At 41.1% G+C, this 15,297-nt stretch overlaps 1 protein-coding gene across 1 annotated transcript in view; it reads right to left on the minus strand.

Moving 5' to 3' along the window:
• PHF3 (PHD finger protein 3) overlaps positions 1-15,297 on the minus strand; it is a 93,141-nt gene that overhangs the window by 58,769 nt on the left and 19,075 nt on the right. Inside the window, exons 2-3 of the mRNA XM_015417876.1 lie at positions 8,897-9,052; positions 5,712-7,515 (exon numbers count right to left, since the gene is read on the minus strand). Coding sequence (XP_015273362.1) covers positions 5,712-7,515; positions 8,897-9,052 — 1,960 coding nt within the window. The remainder of the gene's footprint in view (positions 1-5,711; positions 7,516-8,896; positions 9,053-15,297) is intronic.

A 15,297-nucleotide genomic window follows, 5' to 3' on the forward strand; every position in this document is an offset into this window, starting at 1 on the left:
AATATGGACTCTAGAAGATGCATTACACTGTAATTGGCCAAAATGTTTTAATGTACTTATGTAAATAGCTATATTCAGGGGGAAATACACACAAAAAAAGGTAGCCCACTTTCAAAAACGAATGAAAATAAAGTACAGCTATCAACTTTGGGCATAATTGTAAGATGTGTTCATGTCAACAATCTAATCCTCATATTTGAACTACTACATGGAAAAAATATTGCTTGAGAAAAAAATCAATGTCAAATGAAACTCAGTGTGAGAAGGATTTTGAGAAAATTCAAGATAAATACTTCATAGTTTCACATGGTACTGCACAGAATACCCAATATTTTTGTTTAGATAAAATAGAGACCCATGGTATTTATTAGAATAGGCAAGGAAATCCATTTAAGTAAAGTAAGTGATGTCAGAGTAGTATTAGAGCACATTTTAGGCAATTCTAAAAACATGTGCAGAAATCAGAGTCTTTTTCCACACATAGAAAAGAGTCTTTTTCCACACTTTTTCTACAGTGACACAACTTGCCAAAAATGATTAGTATAGAAAAAAATGAAAGCATTACTGTCAGCTTAATAATACCTCTCTAGTATTAATGTGTACCCTCAGAGTTACTGTTTAAATATAATGAGTGTGTAATAACGCTAAAAAACCGCAGTTCTTTTGGTTCTTGTACTTGTGAAACATATGGGTTACAAATGGCAGCAATAATTTTATTATTCACACTATGAAGGCAAATATTTGCACATGATATGACGCCTTACTCGACCTTGCAAAGGCATCCAGTTCGTGATTCACATAAGCCACCTGTGGCCTAATCCGACAAGCATGTATCTTTCTGCTGCGTCTGCTGGTGAGTTTTATAAGGCACCAATTATAATGGTAATTCAGAAATCTGATCGCCTGACACTGTCTATCATTTGTATCTGTACTTGCAAAGCAACGATTTGTTCCCGTCCACTTTTATTAGCAAACGATTCTTCTATCTACATCAGTTTTATGAAAAGGTATTTCGAATGTATCTGAGTAACACAGATCTGAATGTGAAATAACTTTAAGCAGTCTCTGAATGCTCTAATTCACACACAATGTTACATTTTAGAACTGAAAAAATGAAAGGAAATCTAATTTAGATGGGTGGTGGGAAAAGGGTGCTCAGTTTCCAGGGAAGATATTACATAGCCAATATGCACTTAGAAAAATACTATATAGCGATATGTTGACAATGTTCTTCTATAATGAACCTGTTAAAATACTTAGTTAAAAGTGAAGGACCATGGACTAGAAGTCAAGTGACTCATTTTCAGAATTTAAGAGAATACATGGTAATGAATAATCAAACCAGTTCATACTACGAATGACAATGGATAATTAAAATAATTAACAGCTGTAAATATATTTAAAAGATATGTATTCATATACGGTGATTTGATTTCTCTTCAAGCATACATTTGTGGGAACCAGAAGATCTCCAGGCCACATATTAAACTCAGTTTTGAAATAATACTGCATTGCCCCTCCTTTGAGCAAAGTATATGTTTGTTTTAGAATAAAATCAAAATCACCAGCCATTGCTATATAAATGCATCCTTCCTGAATATATACACAATGTGGCCATACCAAACTTTGGCACTCCCTCCTTGGGGAGATTTGTCTGCCTCTATTAGTTGGCCTTTCATCAGCAGGTGAAGACTTTTGTTTCATTTTATTTCGTCTAGCATACCCCCAATAATGGTTATGGGTCCACCTTTTAGTGTTTTGTGTGTGTGTTTATCTGAACTTTATATTTCAACTGTATTTTAGTTGCTTAAGTTTTAATTTTTTTTCTTCGCTGCGTTGCAGACCAATTGGGTGGAAAGGCAGCATAAAAATTATCTAAATAAATAATAAAAAAAAACAGTTGTAGAAAGCTTGCAGATGCTCACACATATTGGGGCTGGCAAGCCTACCTACAGTGTTGCTGGACCACCTGTCCCCGCCACTTATTTTTAAATACCAGCTTCCTTTTCCTAATTCAGCCCCCAAAACATGCACTTCCTAAATCCATATTAGTTGGGCAGGCCGATTTTCAAACTGTATTTGTAAAGTCAAAGATAATTTTTACATTACAGAAGATGTTCATCTGAAAAATATAAAGTGCACACAATAATGTCATAAAATCTATGAACATTATACTATTGCTTCTTCATAAGCAGAAAAACAACAGTTTTTAATGTCATTATTATTTAATTCATTTATACTCTGCCTTTCTCCCCAACAGGGAGCTAAGGAGGCTTACATAATTCTCCTGTCATCCATTTTATCTTCACAACAGCCCTGCGAGGTAGGTTAGGCTGATACATTTGACTTCTATACAGTGCATGTAAGAATATTTCACAAAATGGAAGCCCATACTAAGCAGTTGGGAAGAGGGGGGAACAATTTGGAAATGATACTCCCACCAGGATCTTTCCTCAGGGACTTGAGGTTGATTAAACAGATTCATCTGATCTCAGTATAGAACAGAAGAGGAGATTGGATTTATACCCCACCCTTCACTACCCAAAGGAGTCTCAGAGTAGCCTACAATCTCCTTTCCTTTCCCCTCCCCACAACAGACACCCTGAGAGGTAGGTGGGGCTGAGAGACCTCTTTCAGAACTGCTCGTAAGAGAACAGCTCTGAAACAACTTGTAACTGACCCAAGGTCACATCAGTACCTGCATGTGGAGGAGTGGGGAATCAAACCCAGTTCTCCCAGATTAGAGTCTACACTCCTAACCACTACACCAAACTGGTTGCTATCTCTGGGCTTGGAAATACCTGGTGATTTGAGGGTGGAGCCTGAGAAAGTGGGGTTTAGGGCATGGACAAACCTTGGTAGGGTAGAATGCCATGTAGTCGACCTTCCAAAGCAGCCATTTTCTCAAGGAGAAGTGAAATTGGGGGGGGGGAGGCTGGAAATCAGCTGTAATTCCAGGAGATCTCCAGCCCCCCAACCTGGAGGTTAGCAACCCTATTTCAGCACGGCATTCTTTCTGCAAGTTCAGTTCTCATCAGAAAGTTTTTTGTACATTTCCCAACCTTTTAATTAATTTACAAAGTCATATTTTCTGTGCACGTCTTCTGTCCTCCCAGTATGGACAGACCCCTCATTGCCTATGGCTGTCCCTCTTTATGAAACTTTTGTGACAGCATGAGGACCAGCCATTTCAATATCTTGATGCAGTGAATTTTAAAAATGAAGTCAACAAGCTTAGATATATGATACTATACAAGTAGGCAGGGGGCACTTTGTTTAAAACGGTATATATACACCAGTCAAGGAAAAAGTGAAACAGGTGGCCCAGTGCTGAAAACAAAAGATTTGTGATGAAAATGGGAGCTGAACCATTCCATAGCTGAACCATCTTTCCACAATTCAATGCTTGAACTCCCATTCCCTCTCAGGTGAGGCCACCAAGGCCCTATTTACTCATACAAAATGATGAGGTGGGAATGATGTAGTAAAATAGACCGCACCCCATCAGACGATAGGGTTGTGGATTACATTCTAGAATGTACCCTATGTTAAAAAAAAAATCCCTGCAGACAGATAACCCGCACAATAAGGCAAAGAGACAGGGGCAGATGTCTCCTCCCTGCTGAGCTAGTTTTCTATTTGTATGGGGGGGAGAGAGAGAGAGAGAGAACCACACACGCACTGAAAAACCGCCCTGATGCAATGCATTCAACTACTTTTACCACCTTGTTCTCTTGCCTGTGTAAACAGGGCCTAACAATGAACTTTTATGAGAGTATGCCATAAAATAAGCTTGGGGGGGATTTGCCTGTTCATCTGCATACTTCCTTAATTACTAAGCAGATCCAATTTCTCCATTTTATAACTGACTGTAATATTATTGATTAAACACTAAGGCTGCAGTTTAAGTCTTAAAAGACCAGTCCAGTTGTAGCTCTCCTGATCTAGTTATGGTTAATTTTGGAATGTTATAGTGGGATAGACCTGACCCCCTATCCTAGCACTCTGCTGATTATAATTTGAAGTAGTCTTCTAGGCTAAGGAGCCTTCCTCCAACTTGAGTGGCTTTTCCTGCAATGGAAGAACCACTTAAGCTGGAGGAAGTCTCCTAGGAAGATCGTTGGATCCACCCTAGTATTAACAGGAGATGAGCAAATATGTTAACATGTAGTGGGCCACTGGTAACAAAGAAACTGTACGTTTTAGTAACAAAAACACATCCATTCGGTAGTCCACCAATATTATAGAAATGAAAATGAAACATGAAGAATAAGGGGACTTTTTAAAAACATGAATACTTAAACGGAAGCTGAAGGGGAAACACAAAAGAGTCAAATCCCTAGAAGATGCTTGGAAGCTTATCTAAAATGGCACTAACTGAAGCCCAGACAGAATGCATTCCCCAGGTTAGGAAACATATGGCCAAGTCAAAAAGAATGCCTGCATGGTTAATGACCATGGTCAAGAAAGCCATAAAGAGCCATAAAAGTGGAAGGTCTGCCCTAATGAAATGAACAGAAAGGAGTACAGGGTATGGCAAAAAGAAGTGTAAGTTAATAATTAGGCACATGAAATAAGAATCTCAGGAGCACATTGCTAAAAGCATCAAGACAAACAATAAACATTTCTTTAAATATATCCAGAGCAGGAAAACAGCCAGAGATGCAGTTGGGTCTCTAGGTGACCAAGCAATAAAAGAATTGCTATAGGAAGATGGCAGGCAACAATGTAAAAAATGAAATTCAATGTGAGTGTATAGCGATACACACTGGAACAAAACAATCTCAGCTTCACATATATGTTAATGGACTCTGAACCTGCTGAGACTGAGAGGCAAAGAAACCTTGAAGTTGCAGTGTATAGCTTAATGAAAGTGTCAATGCAGTGTGCCACAACAGTGAAAGAAGGCAAATTCTATGCTGGGAATTATTAGGGAAGGGACTGAAAATAAAATGGCCAATATTATAATACCCCTGTATAGATCTATGGTGTGGTGTCATCTGGAATACTGTGTGCAGTTCTGGTCACTATCTCAAAAAGGACATTCCAGAGCTGGGAAAAGTACAGAGAAGGACAACCAATATGATTAGGGGGTTGGAGCACCTTCCCTATGAGGAACAGCTGAACTTTTCAATTTAGAAAAGATGGAGGGACACAACAGAGATTTATAAAATTATGAGCAGGGTAGAGAGTGTGGACAGAGAGCTTTTTCTTCCTGTCCCAAAATACTAGAACCTGAGGGCATCAAATGAAGCCGACAGCAGATTCAGGATGAACAAAAGAAAATACTTCTCTACACCAAAAGGGATTAAAATGTGGAACTTGCTACCAGAAAACATAGTGCTGGCCAGAGACACAGACGGCTTTAAAAGGAGATTAAACAGATTTGTGGAAGATGGGTCCATCAGTGATGACTAAATGGAACTTCCACGTTCAGAGACATTCCTCTGAATCCCAGTGCCTATTGCTAGCCCTCCAGAGGAACTGGTTGGCCAATGTATGAGACAGGATGCTGGACTAGAAGGACCACTGATCTCATCCAATTATTTTGATGTCCGCAATTATTATTTTTTTATTATCAGAACTTGTCTAGAAACGCCTTTGTATTTAATCTGAAAAAGATAGTCTAGGACCTAGACACTAGAATATGAGTAGCAAATATGTGGTCACAGAAATGGTTCAATGCAAAACATTAATACCTACAAACACACCTGTTGCCATGTGGCTTTTTGCAAAACCCGCACTGCTTACTAGGTACCCAGAGAGATTTGCTTTCACTGGGAGACAGGTGTTCTGAGCTTTCTCGTTTTATAGTAGAAATATTATCTGGAATGAATAAAGGTGGCTCATCAACCGAAAGGCTTCTGCTGCTTCTTCTTTGCCGAGGCTGAAGACTCTTCTCTAATTTTCTGAGTTTAATTTTTTCTTTTTCATCCTCTTTCAAATGATCCACAGGCATTACCATGGAATCTTTCTTTACTCCTGCTTCCTCTTTAGCACAAGTATCTGTTTTCAGAAACGGATGTTTCTGTGGCTGTTTCTGATTGTGTGGCAACTGTCCTTGCTTGGGATGCACAGATCCAGAGACTAAAGATAGAGCTTCTTTTGAACCAGCTTGCCGGCTGAAGGATTTGTTGTCGATTGCTCTTTCGGTACATGGTTTCTGTACCTGCGCTGGGCTTTGGGTCCGTGGAACATTTTTCCCAGGGGGCTGTTTCTTTAGAGCTATTCCAGAGTCACAGCTCTGGGCCTTCAGATCCTTATTTTCATGTTTTTTCTTAACTTTCACTGGCTTATGAAAATGTTGCAGATTCCCTTGTTCTTCCGCATTACATTTCAGACTTACTGAAGACTGACTATGAAGAATTTCTGTTTTAGGATGCACTTCTTGGTTTATGGAAGCTAACTTTTGCTGGACAACTGTAGCTTTATTTTGTTTATACTTGGCATGTTTGGGCTTCATATTTTTTATACATTTTGATGAAGTGCTAGAAGGATTATCTTCCTGCAGCCCCGGGATCTCATGCTCTCCTATCTGTTCCCTGTCATTCTGCTGCTGTACAACATGGACTGGAATGTCTTGAACAACACTTTCTAATGTAGTTGTTGCTGATTTGCCAGAAACAGCATCAGTACTTTTGGACCTGGTCTGATCAAGTTCCATGATATCTACAGGATCATTTTTCATCTTATCTTTTTCAGAGCCATCTGACAGTTCTTGTTTGTCTTCTGGAAAACTAATTTGATGAGCAACCTCCCCACTACTAGTTTGCAAGCCTGAGCTACAGTCAGACTTCCCATCCTCAAAACTGGATTGAACTGCAAGAGTTTCCTCAGTCTCACTTGGATTCCTATCACCTGTTGTAATATATAGAGTTTTGATCATTTCAGTTTCATTGCTTTCGCTGTCCACTATAGATGTGTTCAGCTCTTCCCCAGGTTTATGATCTGTCTTTTCATTTGTAGAAACTTCAGAAGTGATTTCATTAACTACAGCTTCATTCCCATCCTTTTGAATTAGGTTATTTTGTACTTGAGTAGTCTCTGCATGGGGTGATGCTGCCACCCCTGGTCCGACACTACCACATTCACTTCTGGCAACAACCTCAGTCTCACTTCCTGGTTCTTTAGTTGAAGAACTGGTCCCTGGGAAGTGAGAAGTATTTTCTTGTTCATGAGACGCATCATCTATTCTTGCTTGACTGGGAATTTTATGTTTACTATCCATTTTCACTTCCCCTGACTTTGCACAAGATGTAATCCATTCTGAATCGACTGATGCTGATGATACTTCTGTTTCCTTCACTTCCTGGGAGGGTTCCTTATTAGTGAGCCCAACCTCTTTTGGATGCTCTGGTGCACTGCTATCTTCCAGCTTGGTCAACCCTTTATCTTGCTGTTTCAGCCCTGCCTTTTGGGCAACTCCAGGTTTTACAGCAGACTTCTTTGTGTTAGCAGATGGTGAAGCACTGGAGCGCTTGGCTAGTGTACTCTGCCGCAGACTTCGTACAGGTTCTAGTGAAAGAAAAATGAAATGTTTAGTATTAATTCATCCTCAGAAAAATAGAGCACACTAAAATGAACTTATTGCAATAATGGAAACTTGAAAACAAAAATCTGGTAAATGACAGTACATTTGTCTCAACACATGCTTGCATTAAAGGTAAAATGCTGATAGTTTTCTCATTAATAAATCCAACCATAATTATGTTTGCCAAATAAAATTTGCAGCTTTCCCCACACCTGCTGAAAGCTCTCAGCAGTCCAGGTCAGGGGACACCAAAAACAGAGCTATATGCAATGTGGGGGTCAGATGTGGAAGATGGAAACTGACAAAAAACCCATCCACCCACAACAGTAGGAATGCCCTCTGCCAATGGAAAATAAGCATTGGATACAGCCCTAGATCTCAGTAAGTTCCAAGCACCAAACAAGAATACAATGCTTTTAAAGATTTCAACAATGAAGCAAGATGCTACTTCAGAGTCTCACTTTGTAATCTTTATATTATGGTATTGAAGAAACAAACTCAATTTCCCTGTTTTTTAAAAAGGTCTTCAAGCATAGATTAAATTACTAATATTTTCCAAAATGTAGCTCATAATATAAATCTGGTTTAACAATAGTACTATATTATCTTTTCTAAGATATTAACTTAAAGTTGGACAAGAAAAATATCTGTTAATACCCTCAGCATACCTGCTGCTCTTTGAAATACTGACATAAACTGGTGTTCTGTCATTGGTTATGTGCATACGAGTCTCACTGACATCAATGGACTATGTATGGTTAACAAGGTACAGAATTACACCCAAATACAGCTTTTAAAAGTCCAATAAAGATTCCATTCATCAGTGGTTTTCAAACTGTGAGTCAGGACTGAAAAGTGGATTGCAACTTGCTCCTAGGTGGTTGCAAGGCCAGGAGAGAGAAACACAGTCATTTTATTCAGCGTCTTGCTGTTCAGTAATGCTATATATTTATAAATACTGAACATAAAAATCAAATATAAATGTCTTCAGTATTAACTGATGTGAGAGATCTATGTTTTATGTTGGGGAGGATAGTAGTGTACTGTTATTTTGTAAATGAATCCTGAAAAGTTTAATATGTAGAAGTGGTCCTACTTCAAAATGTTTGAGAATCACTGCCTTATAAACATTAATAATTTCTCAACACCTCATCACGTTCAGATCAACCAATGACTGGCTTCCATTTAAAACAAAAATTCAAAGGCATTCATATCAATTAATGAAAAAATGTTGGAAATATAAATATATTTAGACATTTGGTTTTGCTTAGTTACTGAATATCAGGCAGTGATTTAGATACACATAACCAGTCCACGCTAAGTAAACTGAACAAAATGGCTGTCTACTAATTTGTAGCTCATTACCTTGTGTCATTAAACGTGGAGATTTTCTAGGTGATTTGACTGAAGTTCCGTCCATTTGGTCCCTCAAATTCCTGTTAGGTGAAAAATCGTCTTCATCAATCGTATTGCGGGCAGTTTCTTTAACTCCTTCATCCATAATATCATCAAGTCCAACAACTAAAAAAACAAACAAAGAAGTCCTAAACCTTAAAAGTATCTATTATGGCTACAAAGCCACAAAAAATAGCTGGGAGACTTAAAGACTAGCTAAAAAAATGAGGGGTAATGAGGAAAAATAAGATTTAAAATATGATTAGGAAGCATGATGTACACATTTCCCACCGGGCAGGTAAAACAAGTTGTCATCTAGAGTAGTATATTTCTTATACATGGTCCTTTTCAAATAGCCACTTTTAATGGACTCACATTTTATTGATTTGCCACAGGAAGTTCTCAGTCCTTAAAAGATCAGCTGTCCCCTTTCACTGTCCCTTCCCACCTAAGAGAAAGAGAATTTAACAATGGAAAGAGCTGATCCAAAAGTGATAATCCCTTTTACCTATATAATTTTAGTAGACTAGTTTCAGATTTTATATGCAGAACAGGTTAGTCAGTCTGCAGCTTCAGTTTAGTAAATATCAGATTATTCACCAGCTAAACTTCCAGATTCTGAAACCTACAACCTAAGGCTGCAAATCTGTGTACACTTACCTGGGAGTATAGTTTGGATCCAGACTAAAATTTCCAGTCACGAAAAGCACGTCTGTCAGTGGAACAGAACATTCCTGTCTCCTATTCCCACTGCTGCTCACTGATGTCCCCTGAGGGACCCTCAGGAACAGCAGGAGAGGCAAATTGAGGGCTTGCAGCAGGAAAGGGCATTAGTGGAAGGTAGTTCACCCTTCTGTTAGTGGGAAATTTAGTCTGGATCCAACCCTATGTTTCAGTGAACTCAACAGGATTTACTTCCAAGTAAAAATGCACAGGACTAGACTCCACATACCATTTCCTAGCCTTTACTACCAAGGCCTACTTCACACATGAAAAGTATGTACCAGGCTTGCACAAGATCTACTAACCAAACTCAGCTCAGCAGCCACATACTGCACCATGACAAGTGCCTTGTAATTGCCCTGCCTTTGCAGATCCAGGTAGGCAGTAAAAACAGAAGGTTCAACAAACTCTGATGGGCTAGCATGTATAGCTAATAGGCTGCATTCATGGGTGAGTTTAAAAAGGCTTGCATCCAGCCAACTTCCAGTGGATGGTGCTGGCTGATGCAGATTTTTCCATTGTTCCCCACCCTCCAAAACATACACAGAAAGATTATTCCTTGAGTCATTATATGGACAAACAGATACAGGAGTCAAGGAGCTACAGTGAATATGGGTGAATTCTCCCCGTCTACTTCTTCCACAAGAGAAAGGGATGTGATTTGGCCATCCTCTCCCTCCTTACTACAGCCCTTCTGACCTGCATGGCTACTGGACCACATAGGTCCCAGGGGAAATTTTTCTGGTTGTTCAAAAGAATAGCTGGGATGAGGGAAACATGAGGGAAACATGTACATCTTACAGCTAAGTAGTGTACACCTAGTGCAAAGTACAGCTCAAGATTATATTTTGTTTTCTATGTCCAGGTCAGGAATATTATCCCCGTGTAGGAAGAATGCCATGTGTGAAGCAGTCATAAATGTGAATTAAAAAAAACAAAAACCTCAGGCAAGGCAACACAGTACCCACTGTCTTCAGTTTCTCTACACAGAATAAAAACTTCAGAGTGCTGTCTTACAAATAATGCTATGTTAAGATTACAAAAATAATAATTCCTATTTAATGTAGAATAATTACTTGTAAGAACGTAGCCAATATAGTCCCCCAAATTCAAACAGCACTTTTAATTTATCCTTTTCCCCCAGTCTATGTTTCTTTTTCATCCTGTGCTATTTCTAAGAGATCTGCTTCAAAATCCACAAGACAAACAGTCAGGTAACATGGAAAACCCAAAAGCCCCCCTTGAAAAAATTAAAGGAGTAACTGACACTGCAGTTACAAAAGGATGACACTCCTAATCAGAACGCACTGGATTAGTCATTTTAATTCTAATTCATCTCCTTCTTCCTATACAAAATACAATGCTGTAAAAGGCACTCACAAAATCTATTTCACTTTAACATCTTCCTCCTTATACTAGAACTTTACAACCTCTTTTAAGATTGTTAACAGTCAGTATTTTATAGCATACATTAGTTTGCTTGAACAGCATCTCTCTTTGACTCATTAGTGCTTCTTTTACTCTATAATAAAGTCTTTCAAAAACATTTCTACAATAACCTTCAGAGAAAATCATAGAGTCAATTCCTTTCACACATTTGTGAGTGGCAGAGACATTTAAATACAGCTTTCTGATAAGATACATATGTGACTAATTTCTTCTGGGCAAGCAACTACCCAGATCCATTGTTGAAATTGTACAGCGGCACATAAGTGTATGTCTGCAGATACAATGCAGGGGAGGGAGTAATGCTCGGTTATTTTCTACATTGGGTGAATAAAGGTTCTGACTCTGAGCTGCTATTTTAAATTATTTTCCTTGAAAGTGACTTTGAGTCCTTTTCAGGAGAAAGATGGGATAAAATCAGAATAAATAACAGTTTTATGTTGCTAGGTTCAAGTGGGTAGCCATGTTGGTATGAAGCAGCAGAACAAGATTTGAGTCAGTGGCACCTTTAAGACCAACAGAGTTTGATTCAAGGTACCTTGAATCAAACTGTTGGTCTTAAAGGTGCCACTGGACTCAAACTTAGTTTTATGTCGCAACTGTGAATTATGCAGTTCTCCATTTTCTTTACAATGCTGTCACTAGTTTGACAAATACATTCATAACAGTTCTAGCATTTATAACTTGTCAGTTTCCTGATACCTGCCCTTGGCCTTCTGACACACAAACCCACCAACCAGACCATGCAATAAACCAATATAACAACTTCTGTCCACATACACACAGGCAATACTATTTGTTTTGTATATATTGTTTTATCATGGCAAGCTGTTCTTGCCTCTGTGAGCCGCCCTGAGCCCATTGGGGAGGGCTGGGTATAAGTACGAAAAATAAAAAAAATAAAAGTTACAACATCCTAATTTCCAGATACTGTGCACTGATTTTAAAGATAGTAAGATCATGATAAATTCAACTTCCTTGAGCTGCAAAGATCTACTGAATATCCTATCTTGCCACAAACAGCCTCAGAACAGCTGACTAATAAAATAGCAAAATAGATTGAGGAGTAAAAACCTTAAACACAGCATTATTCAGACCAGAAGATTATCTGCCTAAATAAAAAATGAGAGAATGGACCCAATATGCAAGCTGGAACACACATTCTCCAGAAACAGGGAAATGAAATAATTCTGAAGAAAACATACAAAGGCAATGCAGCAGTTAATACTGAAAAAGCAAGGCTGGATCCGGAGAACAACAAGCAGAGATCCACTTGTAGAATGGATCTTTGCTTCCACCTTCTTACAATATAGCATGGTGGATGTACTTGGGAGTGAGAGACAAGCAGAATCCACCTTGAATTACATGAGTGGACTGGATCAAATACATAAGAGGTGGCTGAAAATGGACTGCATAAAATTTGAAGTTGGATCTGGAACCTGAAATAGCTATCACAGCCCCGCCAGGACTGGGGGCTTCCCGGGGGCTGCAAGAGGTGAGTGGGACCCCAGCACCACCCTCTCACCTCCAGCAGCCCCCATAAGAACAGATGGAGTCCCAAAAAAGGGACTCTGAGAGGGCAACAGCAGCAGCAGCCAAGCACATACCTCGCTGAGCCAATTTAGTGTAGTGGTTAAGAGTTCAGACTCTAATGTGGGAGAACCAGGTTTGATCTCCCACTCCTCCACATGTAGCTGTTGGCGTGACCTTGGGTCAGTCACAGTTCTCTCAGACCTGTTCTCTTGAGAGTTCTCTCAGCCACACCCACCTCACAGGGCGTCTGTTGTGGGGAGGGGAAAGGAAAGGAGACTAAAAGCTGCTCTGAGACTCCGAGTGAAGGGTGGGGTATAAATCCAAACCCTTCTTCTTCTCCTGGGCCCCAGAGCAGCTGGTGCCAGCTGATAATGTCAATGCCCAGCACCAAAGCAGCAGTGATGATGCCAGGGAACAATGGGCCTCCAAGGAGGCCACCAGGCCAGCCAGCAATTGCGGCCACAGCAGGGCCAGGGAGGTGCCAGGCAGGAACATGGGGGGAGCCAGAGAGGGAGGGCCTGTCAAAAGCCTCCCAGTAAGCAGCAAGGGGAAGACAGACAGGGATGGAACAGGAAGCTGGGGGAATTGATGCTCCAACACCTGGCACAGATAATGGCTCACACCATAGGGGCAAGACCAGGGAGGTGGTGCTAGAGTTGGATGGTGTGTGTGTGGGGGGAAGAGGAATAAAAAGAGTCTCCACAGCCAGGCCAAGGAGAAGAGGTATGGAGCACTGTTCTGAGCTCAGTTCTGAGCCCCTCCTCCAGTAATGCCCCCTAAAGTCTCCCACTGGGGACTTTGTGGGGACCTAGCAACCCTATGTTGTTTCATTTGGGCCACCAGGCCTTACATTTCTTTGTTGCAGTGTTGAGGCAGCCATCAATGAGATTGTTCCAAGCGGACTCCTTGGTTTACCGAGGAGCTGTGGCTGATGAAACAAGGGCTCAGACGGCTAGAGAGATGGTGGCGGCGTGCCCGTGACGAAGCAACAAGAGCATCTTATAAGACATTGATGAGATCCTATGAGATGGCAGTCAAAGCTGCAAAGAGAGAGTTCTATGCGGCCACAATTGCGTTTGCAAGCTCATGCCCGGCACAATTATTTAGAACTATTAGATCGTTAACAGATATGCCATATGGCAGACCAAATGCTCAAGAATTGGAAATTAGCTGTAAGGCTTTTGCAAGCTATTTCACAGATAAAGTCTTGTCGCTCTGCCGCAACCTCCCCGCCACAGTTGAGACAGTGAGCGAACTTGAGGTCCCATGCACGTCTTCTGGTCCCATTCTGGATTAATTCAGTCCACTCAGCCTTGAGGAAGTCAACAGACTGCTCTCAACGGACGGTACGCCCAACCACGTGCAGCCTTGATCCATGCCCTTCGTGGCTTATAAAAGCTGGTTATGAAAGGTTTCAAGGTGCCCTCAGGGATATTATCAACAAGTCCCTCATTGAGGGACTGTTCCCGGGAGCACTCAAGGAAGCATTGATCCGCCTTCTCCTGAAAAAACCATCCTTGGACCCGGCTAAATTGGCTAACTATCCCAAATAGGGCAAATTACTTGAGAGAGCGGTGGCGATTCAGTTGCAGAGCTTTATGGATGACACTTCCATGCTAGACACTTTCTAGTCTGGCTTCCATCCGGGCCATGGGATGGATACGGCTGTTTGCCCTCACAGACAACCTCCAGAGGCATCTGGATTGGGGTGGCACGGCAGTACTATTCAGATGACACCCAGCTACATCTGTTGTTGGGCGGTCAGTCCGACTCTACCCCAGATGACCTGGATCGGGTTCTTCAGGAAAGTGGCAGGCTGGCTTAGACAAAGCCGATTGAAATTGAATCCGATGAAGACTTCCGGTTGATGGCGGCGCGCTAGCAGACTCACCTCCCGGACCTCCCAGGGGTGAAGCTGTGCTCCAGCCGAAGGAGGGGGTGCGCAGGTTCGTCACACACACACCCCAGAGACCCGGTGGCTCTGGGCATGGGACTTCCGAGAGGTCACCTCTTCGCCGGCAAGATTGCCGGGGAATTGAGGAGCCTCTCCGTCCCGAAGGTTCTTTGTGCTGTGAGACCGTTTGGACTTAAGCGATGTCAACCGGGGCAAGCGTAGGAGGTCAAGCGGTGAAATGAACTTAAAAGAGGTCTGGGGACCAACTATGAACGTGAGTCTAATGTAAACGACGGCTAAAAAGAAAAGAAAGCTCCCTATCCCATCCTATAAAGCAGAAAGTGAGGCGGGCGGGGGAGGGACGCCTCCCAGTTGCATGAACTTTTGAGCGAATTGAGGGGGGGAACGGAAGAGAAAGTGTTTAAAACTGTCAAGAGATACTTACTGAAGCGAGTTTGAGCATTGAAGTGCATATTCAGAGACTTTAAAAATATTTGCTAAAGTAAACAAATGATAAAGATGGCGGGGAAGAGGACGGAGAAGGAGAAGCCTGTGAAACCGAAAGGAATTGAGAGTCCTAAACCGGAAGGAACCAACAAGTTGGCAAAGACTTTGGCAGAATCCATGCGCCCTCTACTGGACCAGATGAATAACTTCAAGGAGCAGATGACAAAAATGACTCAGTGTATCACCACACAGCAAACACAGATAAGCGAGACACTTAAAATGATGAATGAAACAGCTGAGAAGGTGAAAGAAGTGGACGCCACTGCAC

Source organism: Gekko japonicus, unplaced genomic scaffold (assembly GCF_001447785.1).
Source record: "Gekko japonicus isolate JY-2015 unplaced genomic scaffold, Gekko_japonicus_V1.1 scaffold512, whole genome shotgun sequence".
NCBI lineage: Eukaryota > Metazoa > Chordata > Lepidosauria > Squamata > Gekkonidae > Gekko > Gekko japonicus.